This window comes from Acanthopagrus latus, chromosome 1, assembly GCF_904848185.1.
Source record: "Acanthopagrus latus isolate v.2019 chromosome 1, fAcaLat1.1, whole genome shotgun sequence".
NCBI lineage: Eukaryota > Metazoa > Chordata > Actinopteri > Spariformes > Sparidae > Acanthopagrus > Acanthopagrus latus.
The window spans coordinates 3,550,045-3,573,400 of NC_051039.1; the positions used below are offsets into that span (position 1 = coordinate 3,550,045).

Here is a 23,356-nt window from a genome sequence, read left to right on the forward strand (position 1 = left end):
AAGGGACGTGTTTGCTCGAACGTGATGTTTAAAGTTCCCAGTGTTTTGTGTATTTTAGGACTTCTAATCCGTGTTTGTGGAAAGCGATGATTGCAGTCTGTCTTAATTATTATTTATTAATCAAACAAACTCATCTGCTGAAGAGGACCATGTCATATGGTACAAAAACATCAGCATCAGATAGCGAAATCATAACAGGTAAATAGAACTGATAGAACAAAGTCAGGTTGCTTTAGTTGACTTAACAAGTGCAGTGTTTACACACCGTATGTGGCGGTACGCACCTTTAAAAGTTGGTATTGCCAGCTGGCAATAAACACCTGCTGCTGCTGCTGCACCTGTGTAGAGCTGCGCGATGTTGACAAGAGCCGCACACAGGCAGGTGCTTATTGAAGATCTGAGAGGAGGCGGGGCCTATGAGCATGATTTGTGACATCACAAATAGTCTGGACGCCAGTCTTGGTCCAGTATTCAGTCACACAAGGGTAACTGGTGGAAACTTGAAGCCTCCAGTGCACAAAACTGGACTTTACAAAGAAACAGGAGCCAGTTAAGAGTTAAACTTCTGAAATAATCTTGAGGCTCTTTATTTATATTACATTTAAAATCTGTTTTAGTATGTATGAAAACATAATGTATGACATCCTGTTAAATATTTTTGTCTCATATTATTTGCTGCATGTTTATTCTTATTCTCACAAATAAAAGCTGATTATAACCGGAAGTAAACGATATTTCTCGCGTTTGACGTTTTATTTTGAAATCCATAGCAGGAAGTCTCGTCATGTTATCCCGCTGAGCTTGACGGTGGTGACAGTTGAGTGGGCAGAGCTGTGACAAAGTCAAATATACTCCGCTGGTGGCGGCTTTTACGCAGAAAATGGGAGGAAATCAGTCTGGTCGTGAAGCTTTAGTCTGTTTTTAAAGAGGAGGAATTCTAAAATAAGTGTTGAAGATCATGGATCGGATTATTAATTGATTCTGATTATCTGGCAATCGTTCAAATTATGAGTTGATAAATGAGGAAGACGGAGAGGTGATGATGGAGGAACCGCCGCGAAGTGACACCAACACAGACGAGCATGAGGGTTTTAACTTGAGAGGACCAGGAACTTGGTTTTAACGCTTTATGGAGTCACATTGACTTTTTTTTTCTTCTACCATGCATAAGAGATGGATACGTCGGAGGCTGCCTGTCTTGATTTTCACCTTCTTCATTATTCTCTACGTGGATTTTCAATTACGCACCAGCAGCCTCCCCAAACTCAGCGTGGCTCAGCAGCACCAGCCGGCACCCGGCGCGCCTCACCGCTCCATCCAGGAGTCTCCATCCCCGGTGAAGGACGCGCAGAGCCCGGCGAGGAACAGCACCAGCAGCGGGAAAGACGGTCAGCCTGCTTCTGAACGAGCGCACGACACCACCCAGCCGAAACTGAAGCTGGAGGACATCTTCATCGCCGTGAAGACCACCGGGAGGTTCCACAAGACGCGCCTGGCGCTCCTTCTGGAGACGTGGATCTCCAGAACCAAGGCGCATGTGAGTGCCTCTGTTTGTTGTGGTTCAAAGACACCTGCGCCTGTAAGACAGTAGAGTTTCCCAAACTCAGAGGCTTTATAGTCTGTTTTCTGTGAACCAAAAAGTTATTTCTGGTTATAGAAAAGTCCTGAGAGAGAAGCAAATAAGGAACTTTAATACAGTCTCAGTCTTATTTAAAGAGGGTTTCCGGTTACATATCATGTAACAGATCATGTCATCATCAAACTACCTCAGGGATTAAAGATTGGAACTCCTGAACCCACTTAAAGTCATTTTATTAGGCAGAAAATTCAAATATGTGACTCATCATCAGGCCTGCATGTGCTGTAGATCTAATGAGGATATGAAAACATGCACTTCCTTCCTGCCTCGAGGCTCCAGGTCTGATGATTGAGGTTGATTAAGGTTCAGTTTTGTTTTTCTGTCGAGGGTCCGTGATGTGATGAACACACACTCAGAGAAACATTAAAACAGGCTCTGGGAGCGTTCTTGAGTGACACAGATGGATATTCGAAACCGAAATCTGTTTCAATCATCACAGTTTAAGTGTTTTATTGGATTAAAGACTCCAGTAAAGGTGAGATCAGGTATCATAGTCGGTTTTCAGTGTGAAAAATTAGACATGACAGAACTTCTGAGGCTCAGTCGGAGACTAACAAATCTGATATTCTGCCACAAGTCCAATTTTAAAGGTTTTTATCACAGATCAGCCCCGGTTTGGATCACGCCACAGTTCTGGTATTGAGTGTTGGATTTCAGGCAGCAGGGACCCATTTTTTCATTCTCTTTCAGTTTATTGTTCCAATCAAAGGTGCTTTATTGGCATGAAATACAAAATCAGTCACTGGCAAAGAAGCAAAATAGACAAATAACAGTCTAATCAGATTGAAAATAGTGTTTTTCTGTCTCCCGGGTCGCTGTGTCTCTGTCTGTCTTCCCTGCCAGGCTTTTCCAACTCCGGAGTGAAGTGTCCTGTCAAAACAAGACGCAACACCTTTACCAGGAACATTATCTGAGGGTTCACAGTTTCAGCGACTCTGCAGAGGCTGGATTTGTCCAGCCAGGCTGGTCCAATCAAAGACGAGCTAATGATGACACGTAGAGGGTTCTGGGTCGGTTTCGCTGGCCCAGAAATGATGACTTGCAGGGTTAACAGTAGGCTTATTCAGTGACACCTCACAGAATTCGAAGGCAGCTCCAAAGTTGTTGGGGGATAGCTAAACCGCTAACTGCTGCTCACTATACTCTTTCCTCTTTTCGGCTGTTGCGGCTAGCTGCTTTGAAGCAAGTAGCTCAGTTGTCCTTGGCGCAAAGAACGACAGTGTCTGAGACCAGCAGCTGCCATTTTGACGACAGGGGATAAAGTACAGAGGCGATTTACAGCAGCTCCGACCAGGATTATGACTCCGGAGACGAGACGGACACGGCAGGCGATGGAACAGGAGAGGCATGAAGTGGGAGAGCAGAGAGTCGAGCATCAGCAGCTAGATGAAGGCCAACACTGTTGCTTGTTCAAAACCTGTTGCTAAACTAATTTGTTTTAGTGTTTTAAAGTAAAATTCTGGCCTTATCTTACAAATAGTTCCATTAAATGTAAGAGTTTTCTTGTTTCTTTCTGTTTGACATTTTTCCCCATTTTCTGACATTTTAAAGACCAAACAACTGATCAGTTAGTCGAGAACGTAGCAGACAAATGACCCCACATTGAAAACCGTTGTTCGCTGCAGCCCCAGACTACACTTTATTTTAATTTGATTCCATGTTGTTGCTCATGAAAAAGAGTTAATTCCCCTTTTTTAAAAACAAGTGAAACAGATGAGCAGCGATCTCGACAGGAAGTGTTCATCTTTCAGCTTCTCCTTTTCTGTCTCACAGTGCTGAAAGTCCTTTAATGTGCTTGGAGTTATTATTATTTTCTTAAGTGTGAAAGAGGAACTGATACCATCTTCCTCTAAGCTTTACTTTGGCGAATCAGCTGCAGAGACGCATTTACACACAAAGATGCATGTATGGGCGCAGCGATATAAGACAGCGCACACACACACACACTCGAACAGGAAGCTGTGCAGGCAGGTTGTCTGGGCCGAGGGGAAGCAGCCGCCGTGTAGCGACTCTGTTAACAATACTGAAACGGAAGCCGGTCATAGAACAGGAAGTGGAGAGGCAGATTGCAGAAACGGTGCGAACCTCATCTTAGCCCCACCCACATACACACACATATATATTCACACACACACACACACACACACACACACTCAGAAACCACACACACACACACACATATCACAAGACTTTGTCGCTGTAACCGGGTGAAACGTCTTTTCTCAGCAGCGAAGCAGCCACTGTCACTAAACAGAGCCGGAAACAGGAGGGTTGCATCAGAAACCGCATCCTAACAGCGACTTATTAACATCTCTTGAACAGTTAATATACGCTGATGATACCGCTTGAGCTCTGGGCGTCCACAGATTAACATTATGTGTCCGTACTGGTGATACCTGTGGACAGTTACTCTAATCACAGTTCCCTTGGCCCCCCTTTAAAATCCTCTAGTACAGCCAAAAGGTCCAAATGTCAGGTCTCAATGTCAGAACCCTTTTCCAGATGTACTTGTTCTCAGTCATCCGTAGAAGATTTTATACTTGGCAGCAAGACGCCAATTTCACTGTCCTTTTTGCAGCTCGATCCGTGGATTTAGACAGAAGGCGGAAAATTGGGGGTCTGTTTTGTTCCGCCAATGTGCCGTCTCGGAGGGTAAACTTATTAAATCCGGGACGTCAATGTGCCGGCAGTTGCGTGAGGTGGGCGGAGGTGTCGATGACCTAGACTGTTGTGCGACCCACAGCACAGGAAACAGCTGATCACAGCAGTCAGTGCATCACTTCATCCACTGACGTCAAAATGAACAACTTGAAAGCCGCTGAGATTCAGGAGATGCAGCGTCTCCTCGGTCTCTGTAGCCGTTTGGTTGTCTGCTTGTTGTTGTACGGCAAGCAACAGTCGTTACTTTCAAATTAAAAGCCCCCCGCTTCTAAAGCAGGCTGTGTGAATTCACTCCTGGGCCCCTCACAAAGAACGAGGAACAAACACATCTGGATGAAACAGGAACTCTGTCGCCCTCCACTGGATGTCTGCAGAACAACATCCCTCTTCTCCGTCCTCAGGCCTCTTTCTGATCTCCCTGACCATCAAAAACTTTATGAAATCAGAACTACTGAAATCTTCTGTATGAAATAAAGAGGCCATCCCTCTTTTCTTTAAAGAACCCTGGATGATATTTCTCTAATCTGATCATGTAATCCAGGGATTACAGTCATTAGCCGGAGCTGCCTGTCAGGCAAGTCTGGAAAGCTTCTCTCTCACGGCGTGTCTTCTTATTCATGCTGTGTCTGCACACTAACACACACACACACACACACACACACACACACACACACACACACACATCATACATTCAGTGTCGCTCTACGGTGGGAAATTCAGTTTCACACCCCGATGGCTTCACACTCTAACCTGACTATCTCCTCTTTTACTATCTGTATCTCTTTAAAACACACACACACACACACACACACACACACACACACACACACACACACACACACACACACCTCTGCCTGGTTTAAATCCACATCTCTTGCCTCTGCTGTCATTCGTATGGATGCCAACAAAAGCTGTGCTCGCCATTATCTTTTTTTTAATGCCATTAACTCGAGGTCACCAGTTAATTATTTTATTAGGGTTGATTTCTCAAGATAACGAGAATCACTAATCCACCTAATGTTCTCCTTTTATTACTTATAATGTTTATCATTTATCATCAGTTTAACAACACCAGAGGTGCTGGTCTTTCTGTCAGCGCTGACCTCTGATGTTGCTTCTCCACTTCAAACTGTCTTTTGGAAAACGCGATTCTTCTAGATTCTGGTTTCTGAATATGAAATTGTTTTCTAACAAATGTCTAAATGCACAATATGTGACTGTGCTGTTGGGGATCTCTTAATCAAAATGATGACGACAAGGGACGCAGTTTGATGATGTCGTGGAGCGATGTGGGATCATGGGAGTTGTTGTCTTCATAGTTAAACTCAGAGCTCACGCGTGTCCTTAACACAGTTTAAAACCCTGCGACTCCCCTCCAGTTAGTTAGAAACTGAAACAAGTCCAGTTTCCGACGATACAGCACGTGGAACCGCTTCATATTGGTTCTGAAATGTGGTCAGCAGTTGTGACAACACACTTGTATTCACGTTCGGATCTTTACATCTGTTGGTGGTGGAGGTCAGACGTAAGATCTCTTTCTTTGTATTCGTCTTCGCTCTATTATTCTCCTTCCCGTTACTCTTCTCAGCGTATCCATCCAATGACATGGACCCATATGTTGTACTCAAAGCTCATCTGACTCGCCTTAAAACCTTTTGGTATTCTTGTATTCGCGCCAGCAGGCAGCGAGACACATTAACACATTTTCAGGGGGTTGAATAAAACATGAGTTATGGTTTGTGTTTATCTCATCTAACGGGTGATTTGTCCCACTCCGAGGTTATTTAGTGGCTGCCGGGCAAAGAAAGTCGAACACGCCGCACGGTTAAGCCTGAGGGGGCTGTGGAGATGGAGTGTGACGCGAGGGTTGCCTGTTCAATCCCCCCCTCCGGTACAAATCTCCCTCCAGTCCCGGTGACTCACAGACCAGACAGACTTCGAGTGAAGTGTCTGGTCCAGGATGCCAACTGGTAGAGTTTCTGAGATGTTGGTGGATTTGAAAGGAAACAGGATGACATGCGTTTGCATATGAAGACACAAAAAGCTCAATAATATGATATATTTTTTTTGTGGTTGTTTCATTCTCAGTTGAGGAGTTAATGAAGACTTTTGAAAAGTAAAACGTTTATTGCACAACGTAATGGCTATAGAATAAAGTTCATGGATTGGTTTTCCTGTTGACTTCACTCTCCACTGGATATGAAATCTCCCGGGGGAAAGTGAAGCCGGCAGCCCGGCTTCATTCTGCCTGCTTTCTTTTTCCTCTCATGTCGTGCAAACAACGACATGAGTCACTTCCGGGCTGGATGACTGGCAGATGATTTGCATAATGAGATATGTGAAATGTGTTTTCTTCTTCTGTTGCTGTTTATCTGTAGCTGTAAAGAAGCTGCTGTCTGGTGGTACGACAGCAGATACTTCTGTATCTTTTGCCAGACAGCAGCAGGGTGAACTGACTGTGGCTGCTGACTTTTAGTGTGCTTACTGTCCTCTGTGCAGACGTCTCACCTCACCGATAATCACTGATGCATTGTGGGAGAGTACCAGTGATGTTCTGGGCGGGTTTAATCACCGGAGCCTTTAAAACATAACAGAGTTTGGATTATATCAACGTTTTTAGAACTGCTGTTCAACGGCTGTTTTACCAATATTACACCACTAGAGGTCAGTGTCCCATCTATCTATCAATCAATCAATCAATCAATCAATCTATCTATCTATCTATCTATCTATCTATCTATCTATCTATCTATCTATCTATCTATCTATCTATCTATCTATCTTCAGTGACAGTAACAACAGGCAGTAACACTGAGATGTTTGTGGTCGTGTGGTTCCAACTTATTCAACTCGTATATCTGCCAAACGAAACTGTGACTCATTTCTTTAGCCTCTCAGTGGGGAACCTTGTTTTTTTTCTTCTTTTTTCGCCACATCGATATTTGCTCCGTTCGGAAACGATATCGACTGGTGTTTGTGTTCTCGCTCCTTAATGAAGGTGATCAGGACGTTCTGCTGCAGGCACGCAGGGGAGAGCATAAATAATCAAAGCCGGAGTGTTTGAATCTACTTCCCTCAATTTGTCTTTTCTCTCTTTCTTGTCTAGACGTTCGTTTTCACAGACGCGGAGGACGAGGAGCTTCGTTCGGAAGGTAAACAAGCATCCAAATTAGTTTTTCTCAGGTCAGTGCGAGTCCCCTGACGTCAGAGTCCATTAGTTGTCAACTTTGATTAATTTAATAATGTATTAAAAGTCAAAATTCTCTGATTTCAGCCTCTTAAATGTGAATATTTGGACATAACTGAATATCTTTGGGCTGTGGACAAAACAAGACATTTAATGGAGTAATTCTGCGCTTTGGGAAACCCTGACTGACGTTTCTCATTATTTTTCTGACATTTTATGGACCAAACAGCTAATTTATTAATTGAGAAAATGATCAACAGGCTAATTGCCCGACACAACAACCAACAATATATTAAACTATGAAACTTTATGGCGATAAAAAAAGACATTTGATTGACGGCATCCATCAAGTTTTGCGATACAGTGAGCGGTAACAGATTTAGTGTAAAATGTGAAGAAATGTGTTGGAACAGCCGCTAAATGTTGACAGGTAAGACCCAGTTTAGACAGGCTGCTACAGAGATATCTTGACACTTATTACAAGGAAAGACACATCTTAACGTTTTGCGTTTAATGACGAATTGCAAATAATTTGCTGTAACTGTCTTGCAAAGTATTTAAAGCCTCTCCTCGTGCAGCAACTCCAGAAAAATCCTGCGTTTTGTTCGGGGATTCTGGAGATATCGTGGTTACCAGTTTAATGTTCGGATCGGTTGAAACACTGAACATCTGCTGCGAACATCGGAAGGTTAAGAGAGCCCAAAATCAGACAGCGTGTAATCCACTCAGCCTGTTGCTGCTTCTTTTTGTTGATTTATGTGATGGACGTCGGCTTGTGTGACGGCCCAGACCGCCGATGAATGCGGTCGTAGCGATCGGGTCTTAAATGCGTCCTCACCTGAACGCAGCGCTGTCCGCTTGTGATCGGATCTCTCAGGACGGTTGTTAATTCCCGTCTCTCCCCAACATCCTGTCCAGATTCTGTCTCCGCCATCACTTGCAAATAAACCCAACACAGCCTGGTATATACAGTATATAATCATGTGGATACGCCTTTAAAGCAGAAAAAAAACATCAAGTTATCTCTCTCTGTCTCTGTCTTTCTCCATCTCCAGGTCATAACATGGTGGTGACTGGCTGCCAGTCAGATCACAGCCAGCAGGCTCTGTCCTGCAAGATGTCTGCCGAGTACGACGGCTTCATGGCCTCAGACAAGAGGTGAGACAGATTAACGTCCGTCTATCGGCCTGCCTGCTGCGGATTTACAGATCGGATTAAGATTGCAAACTTTAATGATCGCCGTGGGGGAAATCCAGCTGCCGTGGGTGAGAAATCAAAGACGTAAATAATCTTCCAGGGTCGCACAACATGAGAATATACACGAGGTGAATATTACCACAGTCAGGGTGACCTTTAACGTCTTTAAACCTGACCAGAGCTCACCTGCCAATCAAACATCTGGCTAATACCTCCCCAAACAAGGAGGAACAGTTGAGGGCTGTGAGGGAATCGTTAAACCGCTGCTTATCTGCCATTAAACAACCACAGAAGAAGAAAAATGACGGTTCTCTACGTTCTGTTGGGTCCCAGCTGCCCGCCTCGTATCTCATGACGACGCTGGTTTTCTCTGCTGTCCTCGAGCGGCCGAAAAAAGCCGACAAAAACCAAATAGATAATAAATAATAAACCTCCTAAAACACGACAGTAGACGGATTATTTTTGAGGAGGACCACGTCATGTATTAAACAACATCGCTGCGCTTCGGATTTGTTTGACTCGGTTTCAAGTCACGACCTCGCCCCGAGGCGTCCACACGGCGTCCTGGACCCTCTGTTGTTGCCATTCGTTGATATTTTTTGAAATTGTGGAAGACACGATGAGGCTCAACAGCTTGTGTTTAGTGTGATTCAGCTGCTGTCACGTCACTGCGATGGCGGAGAGGAGGGATTCTGTTGTCCTCCAGGGCTCTTATGTGTGTTTTCAGATTGAAGAGGGAAGTGAGGCTGTTTGGTTTGGAAGGAAGCCTCTTGTTGTTTGTCGGGCAGCAGAGGAAAACGAGCCAGCACTTTGGTTTTGGTACCAGCAGCTTTGCTGTTTGGACTCTAATGTTGCAGTAAGAGTCTGCTTGCGTTTGGAACGAGTGCTTCGACATCGTGTCCAGTCGTAAAAGGTGACAGGAGGATCCTAAAACTCGGCTTTTATTTTTTATCTCAGCTGTAACTTTTCAAGAGGCTGCATCTTGCACGATTGTGACCACGAGTGTCACGATTCTCCAGAAACTCACTGTCAGCCCACAACAAGTGCCACTGCTTCTACCTGCTTAACCTGAATTAATCCACAGATGCTGGTAAATATTTGTTTTTCTGCTGGTTGGGCAGAAAAACAAATATACATTATTCTTATTAATATTCTCATATATTTGCCTCAATTGGAAATCAAAGCAAAGCTCAGATGACAGTGAATATTCTCAAAATGCTGGTACACTTGTCAGGTATTTCATGACTTGTCTCTTGTTGAGACTCGACTTTGACTTGTGACATGTAACTTGACCTGAGACTTGAAGAAATTAAGAAATACATGAGCTTTTAACAAGCTATAAATAAATGATAAAATTTAGATTTTTGGTTAAACAAGATCTCTACAATAAAGAACCTAAAAAAACCCAAAAGATCCAGTTTGTTCGGTCCTGAGTGAACCATCTTCCCAAACGAATGAATAAAGGATCTCTGAGATAGAAAAATAAACCCCCAAATCTCTGACACGGTCGGAGTTTCCTCCGGTGCTGGTTGATTGATCGCAGACGGGATCAGAGTCCGGCGGTGCAGCTGCCGGCCGACTGTCAGACCGCCAGACATGAACAAGTCGGCGCAGGTGAAGAGAAGATAGAAACATCGGGAGAATCACTGATCAGACGTTCTTTGATTAAAACTCCAAAGCTCATTTCACTTGATTTTTTTTTCAATCAAGAGTTGAAATCGTGAGAAAATCTGCTCTCAGGCGACCACGGCAGACGTCTGCAGGACCACTTTTAGACGTGATGCTACACACAGAGGAAAACATTACCATTCACACTCTCATGGCTGGTAATCAATTAAAATCGTGACTCTGCTCCGAGCTTCAGCACATTTGATCACAGATTATTTCCTGTGGGAGGCTTCAGTTCCCCCCCTGTGAGCAGAAGGTAATTCAGTGAAACAAAATGGCTGCACGGAGAGAGAAACGCTCCCCTCAGGCGCTACGTGAACCACAAACTTTTCTCTTTTACAAACAGAAAATTTGCTAATGTTGATGTGACGCATCATCCGGTGCAGCTCAGGCAATTTTCAGGTCTTCGGGAGTTTTCACTCTGGACTCATTCTGTGCAAGAATGAAAGCAATAAAGGGGAAAATTAGTGTTGAGGTCTGTGATGTGCCCGGCAGCAGACTAAGACAGAGGGAGTGGAGAGGAACCCAGACCGTTAAATAAAACACCAGGCTTGTGTTTTGACTGCAGATGTTCTCTGTTCTCATCAGGTGGTTTTGTCACGTGGACGACGACAACTACGTGAACCCGGACGCCCTCCTCTCGCTGCTCTCGGCTTTTCCCCAGGAAGGCGACATCTACGTGGGCAAACCGAGTCTGGACAGGCCCATCACTGCTCACGAGCTTCTGGAGGGCAATGCAACGGTACCGTAACACAGCGTACACTGAATTTAACTCACAAAAGAGCTTCTGGATTTTGGTTCTTTGGTCTTGCCTTTATCGCGGTCAAGGTACCAATAACAAACAGGCGACATCTGGTTATATTTTCAAAATAAAAGGCACTGAATCTGCTTGGTTAAGTTTAGGAAAACATCACATCACTCTGACGTGGACTCTCTGGCTTTTTGGGTCGCGTTCATCTGTTGTTCTGATCATTATCGCCCTCTGCTGGTACTAAACCCAAACCATCACCCTCACACACTGACCTCTAGTGGATCAGACGGTCTACGACACTCTTTGGTGTGAATGATCACATCCCGGTTCACATCATGACATCAAGCGTTGTACCATATAGAGACTTTTACCAACGGCCAAATGATGGCAGAGAGACAGAACACGACTCCAGATTTGACAAATTATCGCCACATGTTTGATGTATGGTTCAGTAATTTGGTCAGAAAAACGATGTGGACTTAAAACTAAAAAAAAAAAAAGGCTTTGGCAGCTCGGCTGCGTCCAGTTTAATCTTCAATAATTAAAGAAGCAGTTTTTTTTTTTCTTGCCTGGATTTGAAAAACAGGATTTGCACCACAACACGCGGACGATTCCCCGACACCCAGACAGAATCTGATTTATGTGGGCCGGTAACTCCTTGAGGCAGAGTGACCCCCCTCTGTGATCCTCTACTGTCTTTATTGTAACTCCACAGACTTATTTATTTATTTATGGACCCGCGATGTTATTCGCTCACTGATCCTCACGAATCCTGTCTCCACTTCCCCCTGTCCTCTGATTACTTGTTCCTTTGTATCTGCCTGCACTTGTTTCCTTTCTTCTTTTCTCTCTTTGTCTTTACTTTCCTGATGCTGCTGCTGCTGCTGCTGCTCTGTGGAAATGAAACCGAACCGTCGTCCTCCCCTGTGGACGGGTTTACTCGTCTCCACGTTCTCTCTGAAAGACGAAAACCTACATGAGATACCTCTCGGATGTGACGATTTAAAGCACTAACACTGTTTTTTTTTTTTTTTTTTTTTTAATATCCTGCATAAATAACAGCCACTAATGGTAGCTATTAAAACATTTTAGCATTTTTCAAAGAAATAATCTCATCCTTCATCTCTAAAGAGTCAGACTCAGCTGTTTCTCATCAAAATGTGCTTCAAACATCTCGTTTCACGTCAGCCGTCAGCCCTTTTCTTCAAAATCAAAAGCCAGAAAATCCATTCAAACTGTGTTAAATCATTAAGTGATTCCTTGGTGAAGTTAACAGTGATAAACACAGCATGAAACACCTGTTTACCCTTTCAAAATAAAGGCACCAAAGCGCCTTGGTCAGGTTTTGAAAAAAGGTCGGCCTTAGAATAACTGCTTCTTTAAAACAATCACCGTTTGATTGAGCAGCTGTTTAGGTTCACGGTGGCCACGTCATCACTTCAACTTCTGTAATGAATTAAAATCTCTACAGCGTCTGATGATTCCGGTCATCTCTCGTGTTTCCTTCCCTCTGATGCTCCTCCGAGGACACTAATGAGCCGTAAAACAAAGAAGCTCGAGGTTTCCTTGTAACTGGGTTTGAGCCAAATACGCAGCCGGGCCAGGTGAGCCGCTGCCGATCAGAATCTGATCCAAATGTTACTCTCACACTTTACCTTTTTTTGGCTCCGGTCCTGGCTGAAGGAGGCGTGAGGGGAGGAGGAGAGGCAGTCAGATGGAAGTAACAGGAGACACGTCGCTCTTTTGTTCACACCGGGAGCATTTTTTGAACCCGTGTGGATCAATGAGTGATTAGTATCTTGTTGGGATATATTGATTGGTGGTAAAACACACACACACACACACACGCACACAATGAGGAAGACTCTCCAGGGGGAAGGAGGGTGTCAAACTGCAGGAGGTCGATAGTCTGTTTTCAGAATACAGATGCAGATATTCACAGGTGTGTGTGTGTGTGTGTGTGTAGTGTGTGTGTGTGTGTGTAGTGTGTGTGTAGCATGTGTCACATGCTTTACAGTAGAATTTATGCTCCTATTGAGTTAAAGTACCTCCTGATTCCAGCGAGCCTCCATGAATGGCTCGTCACCCTCCACCTCCCCTCCTCGCTCGCTCTCCTCTCTCCCTGTTCATTTTTCAACCTCTCTCGCTCATTTCACTCGAAATTACTCTCTCCGTCTCCACCCTCGTGTCACATTCTCCGCTCTGATTGCACCCATTTACGCTGAAAATAGATCTTTATTTATCTTTTTTCTTTTTTTTTTTTTTTTGCTTCCTAGCTCTCCTTCCTCCGTTCCTCCTCTTCCCATCGCTCTCTCTTTCACTTTTCACCTCTCTCGCTCATCTCTCATCATCTTCATCCTCCGCTGAAGATTGGATGGGTGATGGAGAAAACAAACAGGAATGTCAGGCTCCTCTCTGTCTCCTCCTTTCTTTTCTTACATTTTTTTTTCGATTTCCTGCCACTATTGTGCGGCTGAGACGAGGAGGAAAGGGGGGGGAGACAGGAAAAGTAATGGAAAGGAAAGGAAAAAATACTTGAAGAAAGATGGATTTACGAAAAGAAAGAGGTGTAGGAAATAAATGTTCGAGATGGGAGGAATGAAATTAAAGAAAGGGATTTGCTTTTGACACAAAAAGGAAGGAAATGGAAGGAACGAACAGGATGGAAAACACAAAATCAAAAGGAGGAAGATGAAGGGAGAGGAAGACAGAAGCGAAACATCTGGTGGGAAATAAAGAAAAGAAAGAACATAAGGAAGCGAATGAATGGGAAGGAAAGAAACAATTAAATCATCAGAATAAATGTTGACATTTATAAAAATGTTTGTACTTTCTTATTTCATGTTTTTTTTTTTCATGCATTTTTATTTTCGGGCTTTTATAAACAGACATTTATGGATATATCACATTTGTTTTTGTCATCATGATAAACTTTCAGAAATGTTGAAACCTCTCGCTGGGTTGGGAAAATATCATTTTTATTGACGTAAAATATCTGGTTCTGTTGTAACAGTGAAAGCTGCAAAAACTCCTTTAAAAGAACATCGAGTAAAAAGTCTCAACGTCTTATTAAAAATATCTGATTCTGTGTCCAACTTATCGTTGAAAATAACTGGATTTGTTGCCCTGAAGATGGCAGCAAAAAAGCCCCAATGTATCGATAACAGCTGCAAAATATCCTGACATCTTCTTGAAAATTTCAAGTTTTGTTGCTCCAAAGACGGCTGCAAAAACTTCCAAATTCAGCTTGATGGTACCTGGTTTTGTTGCCCTAGAAGAGCTGCGACATGTCCAACATCTTGTTAAAAATACCATGTTTTGTGGACTCTGAGCAGCCTGCATGTTTTCTTAATAATATCTGATTTTTTGTCCAGACTTACAGATAAAAATATCTGGTTTTGTTGTCCCAAAGACGGCTGCAAAAACTTCCAAATTCAGCTTGAACGTACCTGGTTTCTTCGCCCTAGAAGGGCTGCGACATGTCCAACGTCTCATCAGAAAAATATCTGATTTACATCAAAGACAGACACAAAAAGTTCAGATGCCTGCTAGAAAAATATATGATTTTGATGACTCAGAGGCTCTGCAAGAAGTTCTGCCTAATTAAAAATGTCTGGTTTTATTGCTTTAAAGATGGCTGCAGAGGAAATAGAGGTGGATGAAAAGACAGCAAAAATGAGAGGAAGGGAAAAGAAATCTGTTTGAGAAGAAGCAAACAAAATAAATAAGAGATACTGACAGGAAACAGAAAACACATGGTGCACTCCACTTCTGTAATTACAGCCTCCTAATCTCACTTCTGTGACTCAGACGCAAACAAATCACCAGCGAGATGAATTTCCTCCAGTAAAATATCACCTGCACACTTTATACGGCGGGAAATAAAAAAAGAAAAAAAAACAAAAAACAAAAGCTGCTGCCTGAGAAACGGCCCGAGAGTTTTGCAGATAAAACGACACACAATTCATATCAGGCGGCTTTTTGTTAAAGATGGACGACCGATACGAGTCTGAGGGGGGAAACCAGAGGGGGAAAGAAAAGTAGTGCACTTTATTATTTAAGGTCACTGATGGAGGCGCTCGCTCTGCGCTGTGTCTCTTATCTGTTACAGTTATTGTGTCGGGAGGGAAACACACGGCAGTTTATCAGATCTTCTAAATATTTCTTTGTGTTTTTTTTTGAAGGTGGCGACACAATGGTTCTGTTTTTCACGTTCAGTGTGTGTTAATATCTGTGTGTGTGTCTCAGAGGGAAGTGCGGTTCTGGTTCGCTACAGGAGGAGCTGGATTCTGTCTGAGTCGGCGGCTGGCGGAGAAGATGGCGCCCTGGGCCAGGTATCTGTACACCGACACTCCCTGCACATGTATGTACGTCGTCTTTCCAAAACGCACGGGAACTTGAAGGCGTCCAAAACTTGAATGCAGTCTGCTTTTGGGGTAATAGTTGCTAGTTAACGCCGCGAAGACTGTAACTGTTTCGAAAATATCTTGTTGAGTGTTCAGGTGCTTGGAAAGAGATTTAACAGCCTGAAAACAAATGTAAAGAACAAAAAAAAACCAAGTATAGATGTCACACAATAACAGCCGTTTGCCGTTTTCCTGCAAACACCTGAACGCACCGACATTTTAAAACAGTCTGTTTGCAGCATAACTTTGACTAAAGACAACAAAGAGAAAAATAAAGCTGACTAAATGTTCACAGTGATGAATCATCAATCTAAAATAGGTTTCAGGTCTCTGCAAGTTTCTTTGGAAAAGGTCGGCAGTCTGTGCAAAATCACAGATATCGTCAGTTTGGGATGAACGTCGGGAAGTTCTCCCCTCACGATCGCAATCTGTGATCACTGAAAACATCCCGTGTTCATGCATTTGGATTTTGTTGAATGTGTTTTGTGTGTGCGTCGGGTTTTTCAGCGGCTCTCGGTTCGAGCAGACGTCGGCGAGGATCCGTCTGCCCGACGACTGCACGGTGGGCTTCATCGTGGAGAAGAGGCTGGGCGTCTCCATGGTCCACTGCCCGCTGTTCCACTCACACCTAGAGAACCTGCTGCTCGTCAGCCAGAGAAGCATTCCCAGCCAGGTAGTGACGCACAGAACACACACACACACACACCGAAGTCCACGCAGATACACTTCTTCTTACATTTGTGTGTGTGTGTCCTCCACTGCAGGTGACTCTGAGTTATGGGATGTTTGAGAACAAGATGAACAGCATCGAGGTGAAAGGAAGCTTCTTGAAGGAGGACGACCCCTCCAGGTTTGTCCAGCGTCTCATGAATCTGGAGATATAAGCCACATTATTCTGCGGAGTGTCTTTGATAGCTGCTCTGTTGGTTGTTTGCGCAGATATGTGGCTTCAATAACATGTTTACCTCCTTGTGGATTGTTAAACTGCCCGCAGCTCATGTAGAATTCATGCATTTTCCTGTTGTTGTTAGAAAAAAGGACTTGAACTCTTCTGTCGGAAAGCTTTAAAAGTAAAAAAGAAACAAAGGATCCTCAGGAATCGACCTCCCGACAATATCTGACTCACAAGACAAACTTTAGTTGGATCTTACTCGGTAAAACTTAGTGAAGTCCTTCTTTGGTTTGTGGGTTTTGAAGCCTTGAGTTTGGCATCATGGCACCATCTTGTTATTTTTTTATCTAGAAAAGACGATTTTTGGACGATCAAGTGTCACTTGGACCGACGCACACCGCTTTATTGTCTGTTTTACTCTAAATGGAACCATAAATTGCTTCCATGCCGTCCTGACGAAGACTTGAAACCCTCTTCCTCATCAGGAAACGGAGGTGTAATAAATGATTTAAGAAGCTTACATATAATCTTAAACCAGTGTTGTTGCTGAAGTTTTCCATTGCGCCCATATTTAAAAGTTTCGTGCCAACGCTTTAAATCGTCTTTTGTCTTTTTGTGAGACAATGAAATATGATCAAGGAAGTCTCAGATCGATGTGATTTAAGGCTCGTCAGACACCAAACCACTGCAAAAACCACTTGTCCGACACTCAGTTATCATGGCGGCGAGTCTTTTTGATCTTTCGTTGTGACGATCCTGTGGTAAACACTTGAAATATGGTGGATGGCGTCAGATTGCGTTGGGGCACGAAGGCGACACAGCTGACAAGCGAGAGACTTCAACTGGTTAATTTTAGCGACTGATCAGCTCCAGATTCACCAAAAACAAAATGATCCTGGTCAAAGATTACACTCCAACTCTGGATCAACGTGATTTGACGGACCGACTGTAACTTGTGGAGCAGACGGTCCATTCAGACGGACTAACATTTGATGCTACTTATCTCCAAATTTTTGATGTAAAAAAGTGCGGAAAAAACACTTAAAACCTGTCATCAGACATTGTTTTTTCAAAGCAAAATTGCGTGTTATTACTAAATATTTAATACTGATTCACTGTGGCATGGCATGAATAGTTCATCTTGCTTGTTTACCGCGAGCTGCTTTGCTTTTAGAAATCCCCAGCGCTCACTTCTGCAGCTCTGCTGATCCGAGCTGAAGACGTGACACCCCTGCGGCTCCGGTTCATCTTGTTCTCGGTTCAGTCAGAGATAAAAGCAATTTGATGTAACACCAGGGAACAACAGATGTGTTTGTCTCTCCCAGTCCTCGCCATCTCCAGCTGTAGGAACATATCACCACAAGTGCTCCTCAGTGAGCTCTTTCCATTTGTTGCCGTCCAGCGGTGTCGCGCGGAGTTACGTTCAACACGGCTGCAGCGTTGGAGGAGCGGGTCAAATGTTCACCCGTCAGGTTTCTTAACAGAAACTTTTTTTTGCATCTCATTTGTTTTTGTTTTTTTTGGGAAGTTTTTCCCAAAGAAATCAGGTTGAGAATGAAGCGGCATGAGATATGCAGAGAGCGTCGCAGGGAAAGAATACAAATCCTGTCACATGAGAGCAAAATCAATAATAAATGATAAGATAAAATCTGAGATGTGTGGACAGTCCGGGACGCAGTCGGAGCTTTGAGTCAGCGCAGTGAGGCCGAGGCGCTGACACGGTTTCACAGGGCTGCATTCCTCAGGGACAACATGTTGGATAAGTGGCGTTTCATGGCACAAAACATTGGGGTTCATGAGAGTTTCTGCTGAAACGCTGAACAAAGGTTTCCCTCCCATTAGTCGGTGTTACTGGTGGCTGCCGTCCCCACCATCGTCATTTTTATTGGCAATATTTTAGTTTTGCAGTCCATTAAACATTTATGAAGCTTCACAGCAACCCGTCCTGTGTAACCCGGTTTTTTCCCCCAATTTTTTGATGACTTTTTGAGGTTGTCCCAGCTCAGTCGCCAACTACTTCTGTTGTTTTGGAAGAGTGTAAAACTCAAGAAATATTTCGTGGACTGCTTCACCTGACTTTCAGTCAGCATGGGGGAGAATATAGAACGACTGAGATTACATTTTTGGGTGAACTCCTCTTTTAGTAAAAGGTAAAAGAGTTGGTTACCTCACTGAGAAGTTGGAGGGATGCAGCCTAAACACTCACTGAGGCTTTTTCTTCTTAATAAGTTGCGTTAGCTGCTAATGCAGCAGTCTGTAGATATTTAGCATCATTGCAGGAATCAGTAACACCTCACCACCTTCTATTTGCACCTGTGGACCCAGCATCACAAGAAGGACAGTCAGTGTCAAGGTAAAACTAAGAATAATAGAAATGTTACAAGAGAATGGAAGCAGAGTAAGGGGAGCTGTGCCAGATGATTTTCACAAAATAAAAAAGAGCCTCTCACCATGTTAATAAATCCAAAACTTAGCAGCAATATTGGCATGAAGAAGACAAACGGCACAAACGGTTGATGTGTTAAAAACAGATGTAACGCTCAAGGCCAAAAGAGACGAATATTATTCAAATCTGTCCGAAACTTTTAGCATCCATGCAAAAATACTATTCACTCATTCGCTCTCGGGCCTGTGACCTTTTTTTTCCCCCATCGATTCTGATTTTAAAAACTTTGAGCATGTTGTTTCTAGACAAACGAAACGGAGCATAAACTTCATCTCCTTGCCGCTGGTAAAAAGTCATTTAGAAGCATGAACACCAGACCTGTGCATCGCTGTTTGTCATCTTCATTAGATGCCCACCGCCTGACTATTTTTAGCTGCGTAAGCGTTCCCTGTTTCTTCTATTTCATCTGTATCAGCCCTGTGATCGTCTCTACTGGCTGCTGGCGGAGGACAAAACAAAGTCACAGATAACTTGATGTCCCCTGTAACACAGACCCCCCGCTGTGCATGCTACATAATATATGGACTTCACTGATTCTTCACTGATGCTTTCATAAAATTTAGCTGGTATTTGTGTTGTCAAGGCTGCTGAGGATCTGATTCACATGGTTTCAGCTCATCAGTGAAGGTCGCTGCAGACTCTGAGCTGCACTAATCTAAACTCTTTATTGCACAAGACTCAAGATGTATGGAGATGTGAATCCTGCTTTGTTTATGGCCAACAGATTCTCATATCTGACTGAATAGGTTGGTTGCGAATGACAACGACAAGATTCAACGTGACTGTTGCAGCTTCATACAGTTGCATTTTGATTAGGTGTTTAATAAATGTCCTTGTGCACTTAAAAGTTAAAATGGTCAAAGTCCACACCGCCAGAAGCTCCTTTCTCCCACAGGAAACACTGCTCCTGGAACGCCTCGTCAGTTGTCCCGCCCTTAATTCCGTGACTTTATGACATCACACTATATCACAGAGTCACACATTTGCATAATTATAGCCTGGCGGCTGGTTTGACTGAATAATTGATTTAGCATAGCTGCTGTGTCGCTGTTAGCAGAGCTGGCTCAGGCGTGTGTAAACTGACCAATCACAGCAGGCTGAATATTTGGGAGGAGGGGCCTTAAAGCGACAGTAGTCGTCAGCGTGAAAATCTTGTTTGTTTGTTTAACCGATCCATCCACTCCAAACTCCTCCTTACGTAAACTTTGTCGCTCTTTACACACTATGTGGTTGTTTTCTGATGAGTTATGATTCTTTGTTGGATATTATGAGATATTATTGTGTTGTTATCGACGATACATGTGTGAAAAGTCAAAGGTAAAAGGCCAAATATTTCTGTTGGAGGGCAGAATTGGTGCCACTGGCCTCTACACCGTACGAAGCACGGAGAATACAGTTTCCCAAACATGTTTATTTATTATTCATCACTTCTGTCTTTTGCAGATTCAAGACCGTCCACTGCATTCTGTACCCTTTCACCAGCTGGTGTCCTTGAGCTCTTCATGGAAGACGACGACTTCCAAACACGCCCTGGACGACGCTGGTTATCCTCCTGGATGAAGTGCTTTTTCCTCGAGCATCACATGAGTGCAGAGAAAACTGATGGATTTCATTTGATGGAACAAACTCCAGAACTGGAGAATCAGTGAGTGACTGAACAGTTCACCTCCTGAGCCTGAAATCAAGTGATCAGATGGACACTTTGACGATGAACTGTGAACAAACAGACTTTTATGAATCTTTTACGGCTGAATGTTTTTGTGAAGCACTTGAGACGACGCAGCACTTAAAACGCTTTTCAGATGTTTTGTTGACAAAATAAACCTGAAATGCAAATATTTCTAAAAAAAAAAAAAAAAAAAAAATGTACACACACGTCTGTTTACATTGATGTCATAAAATTTAGATTTATATTTTGTCAGACTCCACAGAGAGGAACACAACACGACCTGAGTTACATTCAGGTGTCGCGGTGGCTGAAGCTGCTGAATTTATTGTAGTTTTCTTTGATTTCATACGTGGCCTCCTGTGGTTTATTTGTGTGTGTGTGTGTGTGTGTGTGTGTGTTGTTCTGAAGGTGATGGCGTCCTTGTGTGCCAGTGAAGTCTGCACACAGTGAACCATTCTGACCCTCCCCACTCTCCCTCCTTATCCAAACCTCCTGTTCCCCCTCCCTCCTTTTCTCACTTGCTCCCTTCGTTCCTCCACCCCTCCATCTGTCTCTGTGTTTACTCAGTTTTGTCCACAAACCAAGGCCACGGCTGAAAGTAAAATGAACTCCCACTCATCCTGCTTGCCTTAGTTGTATTTATTTATATATATATATATATATTTTTTTTTTTTTCCAGAAGATCACAAATGACAACCTGCTCACCGACACGGCACTGGAAAAAAAAAAAAAAAGCTCACATTTGCAGGCAGATCTCATCGTGCTGCAAAGATCAAGTTCAGAACCAGAATACGAATCTCACAATGACAGACGAACAATCAAATGTGAGTGTAGGAATCGGAGGCAGAGGCCATGTGCAGAGAGATGACACCGTGCTGCCGGCGGCCCACAGGTTGCTTGTTTGCTGAGAATAGCGATGCGATGAATAAAGATATGCTGCTGAATACTTCTGGGGGGCGACCTTGTGAGAAGTAGACGGAGAGCGGTTGAGGATGTGCAGGAGTGGCTGCACGGCCTCGACACATCGCCACGAGAAATATCAAGACCCCATCATGTGAAGTAAATAACACAAATGTTATTTACTCGCCCCGAGTTCACTGTGAATGCAAAATCGATTTTGCTGCAGTGGTTACAGAACGGACTGTTACTACAAACATGTGCTCTTTTCAAAGTGTGCCCGCGCTAATACATGGAAAATAAAATGATGAACAGTTTTTAGAGGTTTGTCAAATGAAGTTGCTTCTATAAAAATCTGAACAGGTTCGTGTCTGAAGGTGACCTGCATCGAGGATGTTCATGCTGTTTCTTTACGACCTTTGAAAAATCTCGTGGAAGTGTTTCTCGTCTTGCAACTTTACGTGAGGTCCTGTTTTCTAATTGATCTGATTACAATCACTTCAGTTGATACACCGGTGTGGCAATTAAATTTGTGTATGTGTCGGAATGTGATTAGCCCCGTCTTAACACAATTACGACTCCCAGTAATGAGCACGGCACCCATATGTGCACCAGTGAGTTTCAGTTCTTTAATACACTCTCACAGACGAGGAGCTCTTCGCCACTGACTTGTTGCTGAACCTTCTTTTTTTCCAGTGTTTCTTCTTTTAACATCCTCTGACACAAATTAAAAAAAACACATAAAAGTCCAAATGAGTCTTTACCTTAATTACATTTTTATTACTCTTCGATTTGGAATAGAAATATTCAAACTATCAAAGTTTGATGAAAGCATGTAGGCCCTGGAAACCAAGAGTTAGCATGATGGCTAATCATTTTTAAGGTCTTTTATCTACAGATTGCTTGTCGACTTTGGTATGTTAGTTGCCGAAAGCATGCCCAGAATAACTGTTAGCAAAATTGTTAGAAACTTTTCATCTCTTAAGGTTGAATTTTCTACTTCTCTGCTGCTCTGGTTAGGTTTAGGGACAGAAACCAACTTGGCTCAGGCTCAGGGAAAGATTATGTTTTGGCATAAATTACCTGATTTGGTCGCCACAAACACGTCTCGAAGCGTCTCGACTTCCTGTCAAAAATACCCTCTTTCTGTCACCACGAACAAAGATATTGTCCTTGGCAGAAATATCCAGTATGATAGTCAGGTAATGATCATTTGATGTGAATGTGATATGACACATTTCCTACTAATAACAGTAGGAAAGTGTTTGATCGTCTAATAATAAGCAGGACGTCAGTGGAACCTGGAGGGACGCTGCAGATTTCCTGGAAAAACAAGCATGACGACCGAAAGGCTGATTGATGTTCACAGTGTTCTCTGCAGCACTTTTGTATGTTTACATGGATGTTAATCAAGCTAAAGCAGGTACAGCCTGCCACACGAAGAACTGGTGATATACATGAACATCTTGCATAGTCATAGTCAGGGCTTGTCGTGACAATTACACCGCAGCATCCGTCTCCCCTGTGTTTGTCTGTGTCCCTTGTACAGTAGATTTATGACCTCTGCTGTCCATAAACAGGAATAACTGTGCTAGCAGAGGACCGGGTCAATTGGGAGGCAGTGTTACCGCCGTCAGAGGGACGCTCGCTCTCATCTCCCCTGTCCATCACATTTAATCGACGGGGGCCTTGTAAAGGACAGCCGGGGCAGGAAGGATAGCTAGGGAGGAGAGAAAAGACGGAGGAGGCGGGCAGGCAGGTAGGTTTCAGTCCAGAATGAGGACAGAAAGGTTAAGACGGCAGACATTTCCAATTATTCAAGCAATAAGACCGGGCTAGTTGTTGTGGAAGTTGATGTATGAATCCAATTCTTCTTGTTAAATACCGACGCTTCAGGATTGATGGTCAGGTCGTCGCCATCACAAAGCATCAGTATTCGACGC

At 43.5% G+C, this 23,356-nt stretch overlaps 1 protein-coding gene across 1 annotated transcript; it reads left to right on the plus strand.

The window, feature by feature from the left end:
• Window positions 1–805: 805 nt before the first annotated feature.
• Window positions 806–21,134, plus strand: mfng (MFNG O-fucosylpeptide 3-beta-N-acetylglucosaminyltransferase). The gene is made up of 8 exons (XM_037110471.1): window positions 806–1,537; window positions 7,407–7,452; window positions 8,543–8,645; window positions 10,941–11,094; window positions 15,352–15,437; window positions 16,017–16,182; window positions 16,274–16,359; window positions 20,291–21,134. Exons 1-8 carry the CDS (start codon window positions 1,163–1,165, stop codon window positions 20,340–20,342), a joined length of 1,068 nt encoding a protein of 355 aa, XP_036966366.1. The 5' UTR covers window positions 806–1,162; the 3' UTR covers window positions 20,343–21,134.
• The last annotated feature ends 2,222 nt before the right edge of the window (window positions 21,135–23,356 follow it).